This window comes from Phycodurus eques, chromosome 5, assembly GCF_024500275.1.
Source record: "Phycodurus eques isolate BA_2022a chromosome 5, UOR_Pequ_1.1, whole genome shotgun sequence".
Taxonomy (NCBI): Eukaryota; Metazoa; Chordata; class Actinopteri; order Syngnathiformes; family Syngnathidae; genus Phycodurus; species Phycodurus eques.
Genome location: NC_084529.1, coordinates 28698938 through 28716275, shown reverse-complemented (window position 1 = coordinate 28716275; position 17338 = coordinate 28698938). Strand labels below are relative to the sequence as shown.

The 17338-nt window shown below is 39.8% G+C and overlaps 1 protein-coding gene across 1 annotated transcript; it reads right to left on the bottom strand.

Annotated features, from left to right (window-relative positions):
- Positions 1-2564: 2564 nt before the first annotated feature.
- On the bottom strand, positions 2565-15644 carry LOC133402420 (CD81 antigen-like). Its single transcript, XM_061676088.1, has 8 exons — positions 15476-15644; positions 14069-14183; positions 6297-6394; positions 4808-4882; positions 4613-4726; positions 4108-4206; positions 3178-3261; positions 2565-3093 (listed from the first exon to the last, which is right to left on the bottom strand). Exons 1-8 carry the CDS (start codon positions 15539-15541, stop codon positions 3031-3033), a joined length of 714 nt encoding a protein of 237 aa, XP_061532072.1. The 5' UTR covers positions 15542-15644; the 3' UTR covers positions 2565-3030.
- Between the last annotated feature and the right edge of the window lie 1694 nt (positions 15645-17338).

Below are 17338 nucleotides of genomic sequence, written 5' to 3'. Positions count from 1 at the left end.
GAATATTTTTTTTTTAAGTTCACTGGGGTTATATTTGTCTGATATTTACATTTGTTTGATGATCTTAAACATTAAAGTGGGGAAACTATGCAAAAATATAACAAATTTGGAAGGGCGCCAATACTTTTTTATGGCACTGTAGCGCTCGTGTTCAAAAAGGTTGTAGTGTATGAGGTGCTGCCACTGCCGGTGAAAATGCTATAGAGTATTGTCTTTACGGCAGTTGTTTTTTTTTTTTCTACTCTGGGCTCTGCTCTCGCAAGTAGAAGCCGCCGTAGTCAGTGACCCACCCAGGTTGTCGTAGCAGCAAAAGCAGGACTGCCATTGGCTCAGCACTTCCACTTCCCTACGGATGAAACTTCAAGTAAACAAACTAACCCTAGTCAAATGGGCAGCCATATATGTGTAATATGTAAATAATGTAATAAAAAAAAAAAAAAAAAAAAAAAAAGTTGTCTTGCAAAACACCACCGTCATCCTTCATATGTACTCTATGTTGTGTGTATACTGTTATCATTTCTCAAGCAGAATGCTAGCACTGAGCTACAGATCATTTACCAGAGGCCTCCTGGGTTATATTATTTATTTGTATAAATTTGTTTTTAAGGAGGTGAGCTTGGGTTTTCGCTGCACACTGCCGTACCAACCTGATGTCTGTACTGCTCGCCAACTGCCTTCCATTACAAATAAGGTGGCATTTCAATAAATGTGAATATCATCGTTAATTTATTTCAGTAGTTCAAGTCAAAAAGCATCATATTCATTAAACACACCAATTTCCACCTATTTTCTGTATTGAAAATGATTTTGATTGTTTCTTATGTAATCTCATTTCCTGAGAGTGAATTTTGCTGTAACAACAAAAAAAGATTTTTTATTATCATCAAAATGCATCAGTGGTTATTGAATGCAGGTATATATGATTTTTCCATTTTGAGTTGAACAACTGAAATAAATTCAGTTTCCCACAATATTCTATTTTATTGAGACACACCTGCAAGTCATACATTAGGCTTAAACTGCTCCATTCACCATTGTGAGCAAATCAGTTTTATATTGAATGAAACACACTTTTTTGTTTTGTGATTTTGTTTTCCCATACAGAATTCTTTACATTGAAACTAAATAGACTTGATGTGTTGTCATACTTTTGTCTACATAGTTAATTCATATGCCAAACCAATACATTATAATATTATGTGTGGTTGTGCGGTTATCCTGTTGCTAGTGTGGTGACCTCTGTTGACCACTGTTGTGTGGCTCATAATATAGAATTGTGTAGATAATCTGATCTGTGAAGATCAATAACGGGAAATATTAGGTTAACTTGACCTCGGAGCAAGCAGAGGAAGTGAGCAATGTTTCAATATGAAGTGAAACTGACTCCAACACACGACGGTGACAGTAAAGTTAATCGTGCATCGTTGCTGCCTAATCGAGATCAGATGATGGTTAAACATGTTCAAGTTTAATAGGGTTAAAAAAAAAAAAATAAAAAAAAAAAATCCAATGAAGTCATCGTTTGAGCTGGCTGCTCTTGCAAGCTTAGCGGTTGGTTGCACACAATGGATGCAACTAAATGTGCCTCAGGAACATCACACTACATTGTTCTCATTAAATACCTGTTAATCTTGATTAGCCTTAAAGGAGACTTTTATTTTTTTTAGCTGTTGTGGCAGGCTGCTATTATAATTCATAAAGTTAACCAACATTTCTTGACCAGAAGTTTTACCTTGTAATAATATAATACATTTATATAGCACTTTTCATGATACTCAAAAGATGCTTCACAATTGCACACATTTTAGGCGGGCTAACACGCATACATTTTGTAATAACCACTATCAACCAGCCACATTTATAGCAGGATTTGCATCACAAAGAACTAAAACGTGTCTTAGATACCCAGGAGTCCGCCCACAGGGATTCAAACCTGTGCGATTGAAGCCAGTGACGTCGTCAGTCAGGAGCAGTGACGTGTGTGCTGTAAGTGCACTGGGTGTGTTTGTGCCAGAAATTCAAGTCAGTTGGGTTTTGGCTGTTGTGCTGCACTGGGAGTGGAACGTACGTGTAATTGTTTAGAAAAGAGACGTTGCTCAGTCTGCCTTCTAGTGGCGCTGCAAGGTATCACAGTATATAAATCAACTTTCAGATGGTGAACAGCAAGTATGGCGTCAACTCAGCTTACATTCTTCTTGCCGTACACGTAAAGTGTAAACGAAGAGTAGTTGTCCATCATTCATTCATTTTTCTAGAGCACTGGAACCTATTCCAGTTGACTTCAGGCAAAGTACTCTCTGGGCTGGTCCCGAGCCAATCACAGGGCATACACAGACAAACATCTACGCTCACACTCACATCTATGGATAATTGAAGTCTCCTCAATGCACCTAATGCGCATGTTTTTGGAGAACCTGCAAACGCCGCAAGCACGGACGACCAAAGCCGAGATTCGAACTCGGAACGTCAGAACTCTGAGGGGCAGATGTGCTCACCACTATTAAACCATGCTGCCCCTGTAGTTGATCATGATTGTTAAAAGTATTTAAGAAGACATCACTCTGAACAGGTGATAAAGATGGTTTATTGAACAAAGTTTATTGAACAAAGTTGACTGAAAACACAATGCGCAGGGATAACACGATAGTGAGGCTACAGATGACGATTGAAACCCTGCTGGTCCAATTGTGTAACACTGCAGGGAGACACGTCACTTACACATCAAACATGGCCTCTGGTTTTCGACATAAGACGTGCATATGTACAATTTATACATCCATAAAAACAGCATGAATTCAAATAACTATGCTCCAGCATATACACTGTATAGATCAAGGAAGTTATGGTTATGCCCTACGATAAATAGAGAATATCCTTTATAAATTGACAACAAATCGCATGTTTTAGTATAAAATAAAATAAAAGCAAAAATATCCACCATGCTGTGTCCTAATAATAAGAAAGAGGAGCTACTGCATAAAGACCAACGTAAGACCATGAAAGAGTCACGGTGCTCATCAATATGTGGGCTCAGTATGCTGGGGCATTATGGATCCCGCAGCACAGCACCATGGTGAAGATCATCTCAAAGATCTAAAAGGAAACAAAGAAAAATCATATTCAACTCACAAGATTCATGCGTAAGCACGCAGGGAGACGGCGGGGCACCCAGCTCACCATGATGACGGCCACCACCAGCGCGGCCAGGCCAATCAGATAAAGCTTCTCCGAAAAGAGCTCGATCAGTTTGTCGTGACAGCTCTGTTTGGAAGTACACGGCAGCTGATGAGTGGCACATTTTTCAACTCTGCACCAACACAACCCGGTCACCTGCTACCAAAACTTTATAGATGATACATGTTGTTCACTGTGCATGTAATATCCAATGTTTTTTTTCCCCCCTTAGTATGCATATGACATTAGATACAACTGTCCTTTCAGTGACATGTTGATTAGCAGGTGCAAAGAAGCAGGAAACTGCATTTTAACATGTGAGAATCCAAAATTATGGAGCTAATCATAAAAATGATATACAACAATTAACTTGATTTTTAGGACAATTTGAACTATAACACAACTAACACCTAGGGTTAAAAATCCGATATATAAAGGGGTAAAAAGGAATAGCGTTTTGATGGTTGGCTATTAAAAACAGACAAACGTTAGCTAGCCAGATGTAAATACAATAAATAGTTATAATAAAAATAAAAAAGTAGATTAGGACAATGTTGACGCCAACTGAGTAGGTTGAATCTCTACAAATGAACCCTAACAGTTGAGACCCTTTCGGCTTCAGAAATATAAAAGTGGTTATGTACTCATTAGCATACCATGTAATTGAGGCTAATCGCCCAGCAAGTCATCAATTTAACAGTAAACTGTGCTAAATGACTGACACGCATTGCTTTACATTTTAATCCTTGTTAGCGTTTCCATTTTAAGAGTTGATAGTAATAACTAGGATTAATATATTTATTCCCCCCCCCCCCCCAATGTTGTGGTTCCCGTAGCATTTGTCTGTATTGTCTAATAGGCAAGCTGGCTTGACTGCAGATCCGAATTGCAATTAACCCAAACAATGAAAATAAATAAGGGAACATTCGTTACCTGAGACCTCAGAAAATCTTCTGGAGACTTTCTGGGACACAATGTGCTGGCGACTTGTTTGAAGAGCGCCGTGTCGTCTCCTTTACCACAACAGTCGAGCTGGAGAGAAGGTCACGGACACAAATCACGAGGTAATTATTCAAATGTACTCTAACTGGCCACAAAATTAGGTATACTTGCATAATTCAATTTAATTTAATTTAATCGTATTTTGTCTGTGCTTTGTCGCTACAACTCAGCTAAATAAGGTAACCAAAACATTAGAAACAGCTTTGAGTATACAGTGCAGTTCTACACCACAACAAACGTTAGCCACAGTAGTAAACATGTTGTGAAATTAATAGCTCTCAAAACTGGTCAATATTATCTTTGTAAAGGCATTTCTTGCTCTTGTATTATATATGATTACACTGTGCAGTTTGTGTACCTAATATTGGGGCTATTAAAACACACAAAACCATTTTATTGAGAGACTATGAACGCAAACGGTAAGAGTTTGACGTACCGTGGTGTGAAAAACATCCAGCACCTTGATGGCGGCATCTTTACTGGGAGAGCCCGAGACATCCACAGCCTTGATGTATGCCGAGTCGTAGAAGTTGATCAGTTCTTTGGAGATCTGCGGAAAGCTCGCTGTTACTGTCAATGCGAATCACTGATGTGATGAGCAACCGTTGCAAATGTGTACGGCTGTCCTCACTGTGTCTCTGTTCATGAAACCCCAGATAGCTGCAGCCACTTCACAGGCAAAGAGGATGATCAAAAAGAAGAAGAACTGCAGAAAATACATAGACTTTAATTATTGTTTGTTCTGCACAATCAGTGAGGCAGACATGCTGTCCACTTCCACACTGTGCTGACTTACTGGACATTATGCATCAATTATACAGAGAAATATATGGATGCATCAATCGCTATCCATATCTGACATAGTTGTCTTGATACTAACAAGTGATATAAATGTGATGACAAACAATCATTCAGACTCACCGCATATTCAAATCTATGGGCAATTTAGAAGTATAGCTAGACAGACAGAAATCCAACCATTAGGGATTGAACAGACGAGTCCACGCATCGACTTTACCACTCCACCGTAATGATAATAGCTTGAAGTCTATAAATCGCCAATTACGTGTTTTGGCACGTTTGAACATTTTAATCACGAATCACGGATTCATTCATGGTCTTGCAGACAGTCGGATCTTCTAAAACTCTTGCTACGATCAACATAACAAAACTGCAGCTTTGCTGCAATACATATTGCAAAGCATTTCCTCCTGTCATTTTTTTAGGTGCAACAATCGATTAATCGACAACTAATCGATGAACAAATTTATCAACAACAACTATTTTGACCGTCGGTAATCGTTTAGCGACCTTGCTTAACTTAAAATGGTTTAAATCCTCAGAATATCAGCCTCTCAACAGTCAATATTCTCAGATTTCTGTAGTTCTCATGAAAGCAGATTGACAATCTGTGTGTTTAACCAAAATAAGATATTTACAAACATCGGCTTTTACTTTTGAAAAAAATAAATACATTTGTGCCTATTTTATGTCAGGTTACGGATCAAACCAGTAACTGAATCATAATGTATGTTCTTGCATTTTCTGCGCTGTCAATTTGAAATGTCCTGTTGTTAATAAAGGGATGGAAATTAAAATGTTTTTTTTTAAATCTAACTAATCGGTTCATTGAAAAAAATAATCGACAGGTTAATCAATTATTAATCCATAGTTGCAGCCCTAATACAACTATGATATAACCTACTGTTAGTGAGTCACGGCCCTGCAGTTGTGTTACGTGAATTGGTGTTAGACCTTCACAATTTCCAACTGTCTGTGAGGCAACGAAGGTGAACGGATGAGCGAGCGATAAACAAGTTGTGAGATAGAGCAGCTGAGGATGACAGGGAGAGTAAGCGAGCGAACCTGTTTGAAGGCGCGCACACTGAATTGACAACTGAAAGAAATATCAATGACCTCATCGATGAAGCAAAGTCGACTCAACTATCCACACCTTAGCATTGACCGTTTTTGAAATGTGGAAGAAACCCATTCAAGTAGAGAGAGAGCCTGACTCGGAAAGGAATTAACATGGATCCCTAATTGATTAATCAGTCAAGGCGTCCCGAGGATTTTGTCCACATTGTGTATTTTAGATGGAAGAGTCATTATTTTCTCACCGTTCCCAACAGACACTGAGATTCCTGAATGGCACCGTAGCAGCCGAGGAAGCCCACCAGCATCATCACAGCTCCTACAGCTATCAGTATGTAAACACCTGCCAAAACGCACACACACGAACATGAAATATGATACATGAGGCAATGGAGTAAGCTCACCACCACCACCAGGGGGCGGCAAAGACAGCGTAGTGCGTGTAGGTTGTCCGTTCATTGATCCACGCATTGTTTGGTAATGGACTTCCTGGATGTGATTTGCGTTCCCTGTAGGGTGACACGACATTATTGACATCCGGGAGATAAACTGCTCCCAGATCCTGTGTGCGGAGAAGGGGCGGAGCCTCAGACACACTGAGCCCCACCCCCTGCACAATAAACACCTCTGACCTCTCACCCCCCTGGAATGATCCCTCCCACGCAGGAGACATGAGCACTGCGAAGATAAACACATCTAAACATTCTCATACTTGAGAGCAATATCTTTCCTGACATTCTCCAGTGATTATGACGCAAGGTGGTACTGCAGCAAGAAGTCAATGAATGGCAATAAAGCTCTCGTTGCAGCAGACCTATATTACGACTCCTACTACGATTACTACTACAACTAATAATCATAATCGTAATAATATCCATCCATCCATTCTTTTCTCCTGCTTATCCTGTTCAGGGTCACGGGGAGCTGGAGCTTTTCCCAGCTGACTTCCGGCAACAGAGGGACTACAACCTGGACTGCTCGCCAGTCAATCACAGGCCACATACACGGACGGAAAACCATCCACACTCACATTCACATCATTACTGAGTGGGAATGAAATCCACATTGCCTGCACTGAGTCAGGCGAGTGTGCCACAACACCAGTCATCATCATCATCATCATCGTACAGAGGACATTTAACAAAAGCTAAAATTCCTACCTAATGTGAATTTTTATCATTTAGAATGTAATATTCAAATTTCTAGAATGATGAATTCGGGGTTTTCATTGTATGCTATCATCAAAACTATTTAAAACAACCATGAAATGTTGTACTCTGTGTGTCGTGAATCTATGGGTTTCACTTTTTGACTTAAACTACTGGAATAAATGAAGTTTTCCCACAATATTCAAATTCATTCTCGTGACCCTGAACAGGATAGGCGGTGTAGAAGATGGATGGGTGGATTCTAATTTATTGAGATGCACCTGAACATGAGCAAAACAAACGTAGCAATAAACACATGTACCCTAGTGCTCCTGTTCAGCCTGTATATGCTACCCTTGAGCCAAATTCTTCAGAACTTTAATTTTGACTATCATAGCTATGCAGATGACACACAGTTATATCTAGCAGTGTCTCCAGGTGACTACAGTTCAATTGAGTTGTGTCACTGTCTAAAACAGAAATATTTGGATGAGGCAACATTTTCTTCAGTTAAACCACAAAGCTGAGATAATTGTTTTTGGCAAAAAAGAAAAGAGAATTGCTGTTACTAAATACCTGGAGTCCCTCTCTGTAAAGACCAAAGACCAAGTCCGAAACCTTGGTGTTCGGATAGATTCACACCTGACTTTCAACAGACATACCAAATCAATTACTGCAACTGCCTTCTACCCTCTGAAGAACATATCCAAAGTGAAGGCTTGCATGTGTCAAGCAGACCAGGAGAAGCTCATCCATGCTTTTATCTCAAGTAGACTCGACTATTGTAATGGTCTTCTGACAGGACTCCCTAAAAAGAGCATGAAACAGCTGCAGCTCATTCAGAATGCTGCAGCTCGGGTTCTGACCAGAACAAAGAGATCAGAGCATATTACTCCAATTCTAAAGTCTTTACACTGGCTCCCAGTCAGCTTTAGAATAGATTTGAAAGTTCTGCTACTGGTCTATCAATCACTAAACGGTTTAGCTCCTGAATGCATGAATGAAATGCTAATGAAATATAAACCCAGTAGGGCTGTGAGATCGACAGACTCGGGTCAAATAGTGGAGCGCAGAGTCCAAAGCAAAGATAATGAAGCAGCATTTAGTTATTACGCTGCACACAAATGGAATACGTTGCCAACAGAAGTGACGTCAGCCCCAAGTGTGAATGTTTTTAAGTCCAGGTTAAAAACTCTTCTTTTTTTCCCCATGCTTTTTAGAGCATTTTCACTTTTAAATGATATTTCTTGCAATGTATGCTGTTTTAATTGTATTTTTATTGTATTTTATTCTCTTTGTTTTAAATGTTTATAAGCTGTATCTTTGTTTTTAAATGCTTTTCATCATGTAAAGCACATTGAGTTACCGCTATAAATAAATTTGCTTTGCTTAGTAAACATGATTTAAAATAAAGAACTAATTGTGCCCATTTTGTCAACAATGTGGTTGTGGTTTCTCCGTTTGTCTGTTGGCTCAAGGACCGCTGCACTGGGAAAAGGACTCAAATTAAAATAAAAACTCACTTCAATTTGATATGCACTGACACCACATCAGCATTCATGAGGTGAAAATGAGATTAAGGTTAAAAGTGTTTTGCAGATTCAACAGTGTCTCAGAGTACTTTAAAACTCAGCAATTCCAAGGCCTTTGCCCTTTATCTTTCTCTCTCCACTGGAACGTCACCTGAAAAATGAAATCCTTTCCGGCAGATGCATTGGGAGCAGTCTGATTTGGAAAACAACATGCACGGTAATGCGGCTCAACAGTGGTTGAAAAAGAGAGACTGACAAATTCAGACTCTCGGCAGACCTCACATGCAGCACGCACAAACCTTCCAAATATCTAGATCAATCCTCCTCCTTTACTCCCCGCCTCTTTCAAGACCCTGAGGTTTTTTTGTTAGCGCGAGCCCAGCTACCAGGCTTGGTAACCCAGCAATGTGGCAAAAGCAGGCATTATTTCCACTGCCTTCCATTACTATGACAACACCCTTTGAGGTTTGACGGCCATTGAGATGGCAACTGGGGAAGTTCATTTATTTCTTGTCTCTCTGTGTAATCTCTAAGTGTGGAGCGGAGGGGAGGGGGGGGGGGGGGGGGGGGGGGACCGCCGCTAAAAGCCCCACTTGGATGGCTCTCTTCTCATCCATTTACAAAAAAAGGGTTGCAAAGTCAATTCCCCGCTGTCTTTCACATTGGTCCCAGTCTTTAATGAGTGCATGTTGATCTATGATAAGGATTAATCATTAAAAGGAGTCATATATGAGCCTTCATGACAGAAACACAGAGTGGAACATAGAAGTGAACGCTCCAATGACTTGTTGTCCACTGGGGTGGCACACCTAAAGGCACTTAAATAAAAAATTCTAATAAAGGTATAATGGGCATATATAAATAAATAAATAAAAGGAAAGTGTACGGAAAGGGGGGGGGGGGGGAATCCTGTAATTAGCCCTGTGTGGTACTTTAATAAAAATTATTGGACAGAGATTGACTACGAGTTAGACATTTCTGGGTCTTTAGTAACCGTTATAACGACAATCACTTGCAGAAGAGCACACCTTTCTCTAACAGTGTGGCTTTCAAACAGTGTTTCCGAACCAGCGTGCCACAACACGAGTGTGACGGGAGACAACATCAGGTGTGCTGCGGGAATGTATCCAGTTCAACTTATTTGGTCTCAAAATTATTATTCATTTACAGAAATAATCTCTCTTTGTTCACCTGTCTGTGCCCGCGAGGTACAATGACGGGCATAAAAATTAAATGCTCCTCCACTAGATGGCAGAAGGTCCATTTGACCTGTGTAGCCACCTGTTGCCATTCTTCCAACGGAATAATAGCTTTGTGTTCAGGTTTAACCGAGTACGTACAGTACATTTGTTAGTAAATTGAGACAAGATCATGGTTATTTGAGTACGGTATTCATACTTTTTGTGACGTTTTTATTTGGTGGTGTGCTGTAAGCTTCTTCTGATGTTAAATTGGTGCCTTGCCTCGAATGTCGCAAAACGGCGCTTTAAACAACAATTTAGCAAGATAAAGCAGAGCGTGAACGGCTGTTGGGCCTAGCTCACAATCTAATGACCTCGCTTTGTGCACTGAGACTCACCAAAAAGGGCAGGTGGAGTTACAGTCATTTTTGTAGTCTGTGTCTCGATTTCAAACCGGGGGCTGGCAAACAACCAATTGGGCGTGACCGTTTGCCTTTTCGTTTCTTTTTTCATTGGCTTCCAGTGCACTTATGATTGATCCCTGTGAACACTGCCTAGCAACTGGTTGAGAGATGAACAAAACAAAAAAAATAACCAGAGTAACTCTAAGGATCAATGTTGCAGTGCCTGCTAACATTTTATTTTATTTGTGAAGTTTTATTATAAATCACGTTGACTGTTTATTGCCTGCTCGGTTTACTGCATTGCTCTTGTAAAATATATCGGAAGTAATAAAAATATATTGGGCGGTAAGAAAGAGAACACTATACTGTGCATAGCCTACTTATGTGGTTGGTGCACCACCATTTTCTCATATAAAACAAAGCGGGTGAAAAAAGGGGTCTTCCCCGAACTGTTCTTACAAAGTTGAAAGCATAGAATTACATAATATGTCTTGGTAAGACGAACAATTAAGATTCAGGGGATCTTGCACATATCAAGAGAAATACATTCAAGAGGTGTGTCTCAAAATTTTACAGTGCCCATCAACATTTTTGTGCTCTTTCCCTTTCTCATTTCTCAAACAAGTCTGAAAAGCGGCGTGCCAGCAGCAACTGCGCTCAAGCACTCACTGCCTCGGAGTTTGGACAAAATGTATTTTGAGACTTACATAAACACCACATTGGTGTGCCAGTGTGCTAAAAACATCCAGGGCAAACTGTAATTTGAGGGTTAATGTGCAGATGTCCAAGGTTATTTGAATTATGCCAGGGCATATGTTTAAGGGCGGGCGAAAAAAAGAAACAATCCCTTGATCTTGCTTGGGTGGGCCTCAACAAAATCACTAGTGGGCCTTTCCTCTATAAAAAGCCCGAGTTTGCAACGCTTCCTTATACTTACTGAGGAGGTAAGTATGGGAAAACAGGGACAGGGCCGAATTGAAATGAATAGGTTCACAGCAGTTCACCGCCACAACGAGGCAACATGATGAACATGTTTAAATTGTATCATGTTTCGCATGTTTTGGGTATCAGTTGTGGCACTGAAGGAAAATGATGGGTGTCATTATTTAACGTGGTGAAGCAACCTGAAGAGTGCATTCCTGATTCTGGAATTTTGTGACGGAAACAAAACAACACTCAGATATTTCAGAGCAGATGAACACACGTGATGGCTTTAATTTTGCACCATGCTCACACTCGCGTTACTCAGTGCCCACACCAGCCACAACATCTGTTGACAACATCTGGCCACTCTCAATGAAGCATGTTCTTTTTTTTTTTTTTTTTTTAAGGACTTTGGGCGTAAGATTGAATGGGTCACCTTCGTAGTGTCAGACTGACAGCTGGGGTAAAAATGTCACGCTGTGGATCTACACACGCCCTGTTTCCTGGTCTTTTCTCGAAAGTTAAATGCCGTTTCTATTTGTGCCCCCAGTCGAAAGTGAGCCCTGATACTTGTGTGTTCTTAAAAATGATCTTCCTGTCCCGTAGAAAGAAAGTACTGTGAGCGATGAGATACAGGATATATTTTTCCAAGTCATGTCTGAGCATCTTCAAGGGTTGAATACATTTCGAAAAAACTATATAACGAGCTTTAATAAGGCTCCATTTAACATTCCCTTCCAGCCAATGTTTCCCTTCTTATTATTAAATATTTAAGCTTCACTTTGGAAATGGATGCCTATCAAACGATCACTTCATTCGGTTTATCTATTGAGAGCCAGTATAAAAAGAAATTAGGCTTTTACAATTGAATAATGGTCAGTATTGATTGACACTGTCAGAGTTACTAATCAAAAAACGTGTTTATGATTGTGGTTGTATTCTTTTATTGGTGTAGAACAGCACGGCATCATACAGTATCATATCATACATAGGGCCTGCTTTACTAAGATTCTAAATAGCGGGTGCTAAATAGCATGTTCACTCGATTGTGCACGGTGTTGCCGACAGGTGTAAAATTGGTGGAGAACGGCATATTTAAAAAAATTGAAAAACAAGTTTTGCACTTTAGGTAGAGCTGATGGTTTTCACCATGGAATGTCTGGGAGAACACCGTAAGCGCAAGATTATGTTTGAAGTGATGGAATTGGAAGTGTTACGTGGAATGCTAACAAACGGTTACAGAAAATAAATCTATCGCTCTAATCGTTTTGGGGAAGCCAGCAACCGCATAAAAAGACGTGATTTGTTTGATTTAACTTGTCCCAAGTGTGTGGGAATTGGATGTATGTGCCAATCCTGACAATAGATAGATCGCTAGATAGATAGATAATTGTAAATATTTTGGTTGTGCTATGGTGGCATTGCTTTACGTGCTAAATTAATATTTACATATGCTATAGAACTATGCAAGTTTGTGCCTTTTTTTGCATGTGGCAACCCTTAGTAAGTGAGGCCCATCATGTTTTGGTCACTTTAGTCAACTAAATGAGAGGGCCAAAAATACACTGCTGTATGAGAACTGTTCTCAATATGATGAATTCTAATGTCGCCAACTAAGGTAACCAAGTTGGTTGCGACACCTGATGCAGTACAGTTTGACACCACTCCATACTACAACCACAAAAATAAACAGCTCCAATAATAAATAGTGGGCATAATTGCCTTAGGGTGACACCTCACATGAGAACCCATTACTGTTTATCTTGGTGAGAGGATATGAAGGAAAGTAGTGGATGCTCTAATTGTTTTTTCATTATCTTTTCACCGTTAAGTCCACGTCCATCGGGGCAGAGTGAGGCGTCCGGCTGGAGTGGAACACTATGGCCTCGCATGCTGTAACTTTTCACGAAAGTCACAAAGACATTTTTTTCCATTGTTGATTCTTCAGCCTCGCTGGATGTCTGCAGTCCACTAATGACAAATGATTTGTAAGGCGAACACTTTTGTATACAAAGTTGAAGATCCTGAAAGTCATCGTTTTTTTCTCTCCACAGCCAACATGTCGACTCAGTCTATTAAATAATACAGACTGACCAAGCAACCACAAAGCTCAAGATGTGCTCTCATGCTCCCTGCTGACAGACAGATAAGGCTTTAACACAACCCGTAAAACATCACTGGGTGATGGTTACGCCTTTTACAGCCCTTAGTGCACTTCAACTCCTTTTGAACATATCGTCAAGTTTTTCTGAGCTGCCCTGGACCACATTATGAAGGGTCGCTGTACACGCGACCTATCACACTGTGAGGCTGCTATGGTTTGCCTTTTTTTTCTTCAACTGTGGGAAAATAGTAGTATGCAGAGCCCTCATGCTAAGATGAATACAGTATTGTTACCTACAGTATTTTAGCCCGCTGTCTAGCTACTGAATTTTAATGTTAAAAAGAAACCCAATCCGTAGTTTCTGCTTGAAATTGGTAATCAATACTTTGCAATTAAAAAACAACAACAACTTTCAAACGACATGGCTGGTATGATTATGCAAACCCCTTCCTCTTTCATCTCCATTGTGTTTTTAGGTATCTTCAAAGGGTGAGTAGGTATTTTAGTTTGAATTAGTTGTATTACATAGTGGCTATCTCACCTTTTTATCAACAGTTACAGATGTTAAAATGTTACTCAACACCTGTAGAGTTAATCAAGGTTTTATGATGATTATTTCCGATGGGGGGAAAAGTCAAAAATGTCAACTGGCTGCAGTATTTCTCTTATATATTCCTATAAAAACTCTACATTTGTATTGTCTGTGAGGAACCACCTGACTCACTGATATAGAAGGTGCCTGGTGCTTGTTGGCCTTCAAACTGAAGAATGAGGAGGTTGCTTGTTTGACTGTCGTGACGGAGCCACAGGGCCACTCCTAAGATCACTCCTCCAGCCAGCTGCAATGAAAGAAGGGATATCGTCAGCATGTCATTCGCAGTCCTTTGGTCAAATCTTGCAAGGAGCAATCCTAACTTAGTGAAAGCGATATATATAAGATAAGATCAAATAAGGGGTCTGAACATTCTGCTAATGTTTGCGCGTAGCTCCACTGGGAGGCTGTGAACTGCCCACTGGCCTTTCAAGGAAGTGATGAGAGGACATCCTGACACGGCATTGACCTACAGCACAGTCCATGGCCTCAAATAACTAACTCCAAAACTACTTCTTCAACTTTATCTCCTCTGTTTTTCTCCTGTGCTACACTGAAGAAATGAGGAACACAAGATGAGCGGTACTACATTGTCACGCATGCTGTGATTATACAAAAGTTATATTGATGTCTTTTTCTTGATGGGGGGGGGGGGGGGGTAATTCCCTTGTATATACAAAGTTATCTTCCCATTTAGTGCCATGACTGCATTGTATTGTTCTCCAAGAGACAGGAAGCTAAATTCTTGACATGAAAAATGGCAGTTTTTCACAATGACAAGCACGCGGGCAAAGCCAACAGAGGAAACACTCATGTGTGCCGTGTCCAGGATATGCTGTTCGCCTAAAAAAAGATAAATGGCGACAAAAAGCGAGTGGAATTTCACAGGCCATCAATCCCGGGAGTTTGGGAAGCAAGAATAAAGACAGAGAACATGTTTTCAGGAAGTATAATGTGATGGCGGTAAGTTACATATACAGTATAACTTTGTGTAAAACAAGGGACAGAAGTGTTGCCCAAGTGTTTTTCTGAGCTCGTGAAAAGTTCAACGGCAGCACAGCTCTCCACCCCCCCAAATCTGTTCACTGTCTCTTTTTTAAGCATTTATTCTGGGGTGTCTCTGAGAAATCATCCATTAGCTGGGAATTGTTAAATCTTTCCCTGTAGCCCATTACTCTATTTCTAATAAAGTCACCTAGTTAAAGTAAGATGTACAGAAAGAGGAGTAAAGGCTAATCCCATGTTTAGATTGAAGCCCACCCAGCCTGAAATCCTCACCTCGCCTTCCCCTTTCAGCCAGCCCACACTGCTGCTTGACCATGCACAAAACTACTGTCGGGTTAGCGTGACATTTGGTGCGCTTTGCCTCCTCAATTGATGCTGTTCTCCTTACACAATTATTCAATCAAAATGGGAAACTCAGTGCATCTAATCCATAAACGACACAGATGTATTTATGTCTTATGCAGCTCAGTTAAACAGAGATTAAGTTTCTAACCAAAAACATTAAATGACGAAAAAGTAAAAGACACAACTTACCCAGAAAATAAAATTAAAGAAGAATAACATATATTTAATGCATTGCGTGCATCCTGTCACCGCCATGTTGCCCGCTTTTTTTTTTTTTTTTTTTTTATCTGTTTCCCTTTTAGCCCAGTTTGATTCTGGGGCCGGTCAACAGTCCAGAATCAAACACACTCTCTGCCAGTTGAGGTATAAGAGCCTCAATGCTGCAAACTCCTCCTTTATAATGAAGAGTGAAAACTGAGACATGGAACTGCCCACCAGGAGGGGGAAGACAGTGAATAACATGGCCCCCGTCTGCACAAGTGAACAGGGAGCCCCACTTGTCTGAACAAGTATGAGAAAAAATAATTTAAAAAAATAAAAAAATAAAAATATATATATATATAACTTTGGCTTCAAAAAAGTTGAGGGAAACATCAATATACACATAGTTCATCAAAACCATAAACCTCTTAAGGGATAATGTTCAATATACTATCAAATTTCCAAAATCACATCAGTCGCCAGCCAATCAATTCTACACACCCCTGTTCAAATCCCAGGTTTTTTTATATTCAAAAAATGAGACGGAGATCATTTTAAAACGTTTTCCTCCATTAATGTGACCTATGATCTGTTCAATCTTTTTTGTTAAGCTTTTTGAGAGGGAAAGTACAAATAAACAATTGAAATAATGTGGTGCCACAAGTTTGCATGCCCCCATAATTGAGATGTGAAATCACATTCAAACTCATGCTAAATGGGAGGGGACACACAACTGCCACCATTTAAAGTGCCTCTGATTAGCCCCGTCTGATTTAAGTTCAGATGTTCTAGAAGGCTTTTTTTTTGTTTTTTTTTTGTTTTTGCTTTCAAGCAGAAGCTTGAAGGTTTTGTGCCAACACTGACTGCTATTTGGAACTGTTCATAATTCCCTCCACCTTGTCTAAAGCCCCACTTACAGCTGAAGAAAAACATCCCCAAAGCATGATGCCGCCACCACCATGCTTCACTTTAGGTATGGTGTTCTTTTGGCGATGAGAGGAGTCGTGCGCATGCTTTGCCCGTCCTGGCGAGGCCAGTGTCAGGATGTCGAGAGCATTCGCTAGAGATGCACACCACAGTTCAGGATTACTTCCTTTGTTGAATCATGCTTTTTTCGGTTAAAGCTGTGGGAAAGTGGAACTCTATATCTGCAAATATCAGAAACTCTGGGAGCTTTGCTCTTTTTAAAACCAACCTCAACCTTTGGCTAAAGTTAGTTCAAAATTGTCATCACCAATGCATTCATTGTATTTATTGTAATTCTTAAATTCTTAAACCATTTCTCACTTTATTTATCATGCTGTAATTTATTCATTACATTTACTGTACTGCTTTTATTCAATGTCTCAAAATGATGGACTTTTATACACTGTGATACACTGTTATATTGCGTACCGTAATTTATCGTGTATAATGCGTACACCCAGGTATAATACGCACCCCCAAAGTTGACCTCAAAATTCTGGAAAACCCTTCTACCTATGTATAAGGCATTTCTACAATGCATGATTTTGCTTCTACCCATATGATCAAAACATTAAGCACTTTATTTGAACACGCAATACTTTTTTTAAATTTACGTGCTCTTATTTTGAACTTCACAGCCCTACTTTTATTTAGTAAATTAGAAAACACACAGTTGTGCTCATATATTTGATTACCAAGGCAGAATCTGTAAGATGGGTACAATTCTTTCAAGAAAACATGAAGGACCAGGCGAAATATATTTAATTTTATTTTAATGGATTCAAATTAAACGCTCAAACATTTCAGAAAAGCATTATCATTAAACAAAACATAACCATGAAGAAATTAATGATGGTTGTTGTTCAGTCATCAGTCATATTTAAA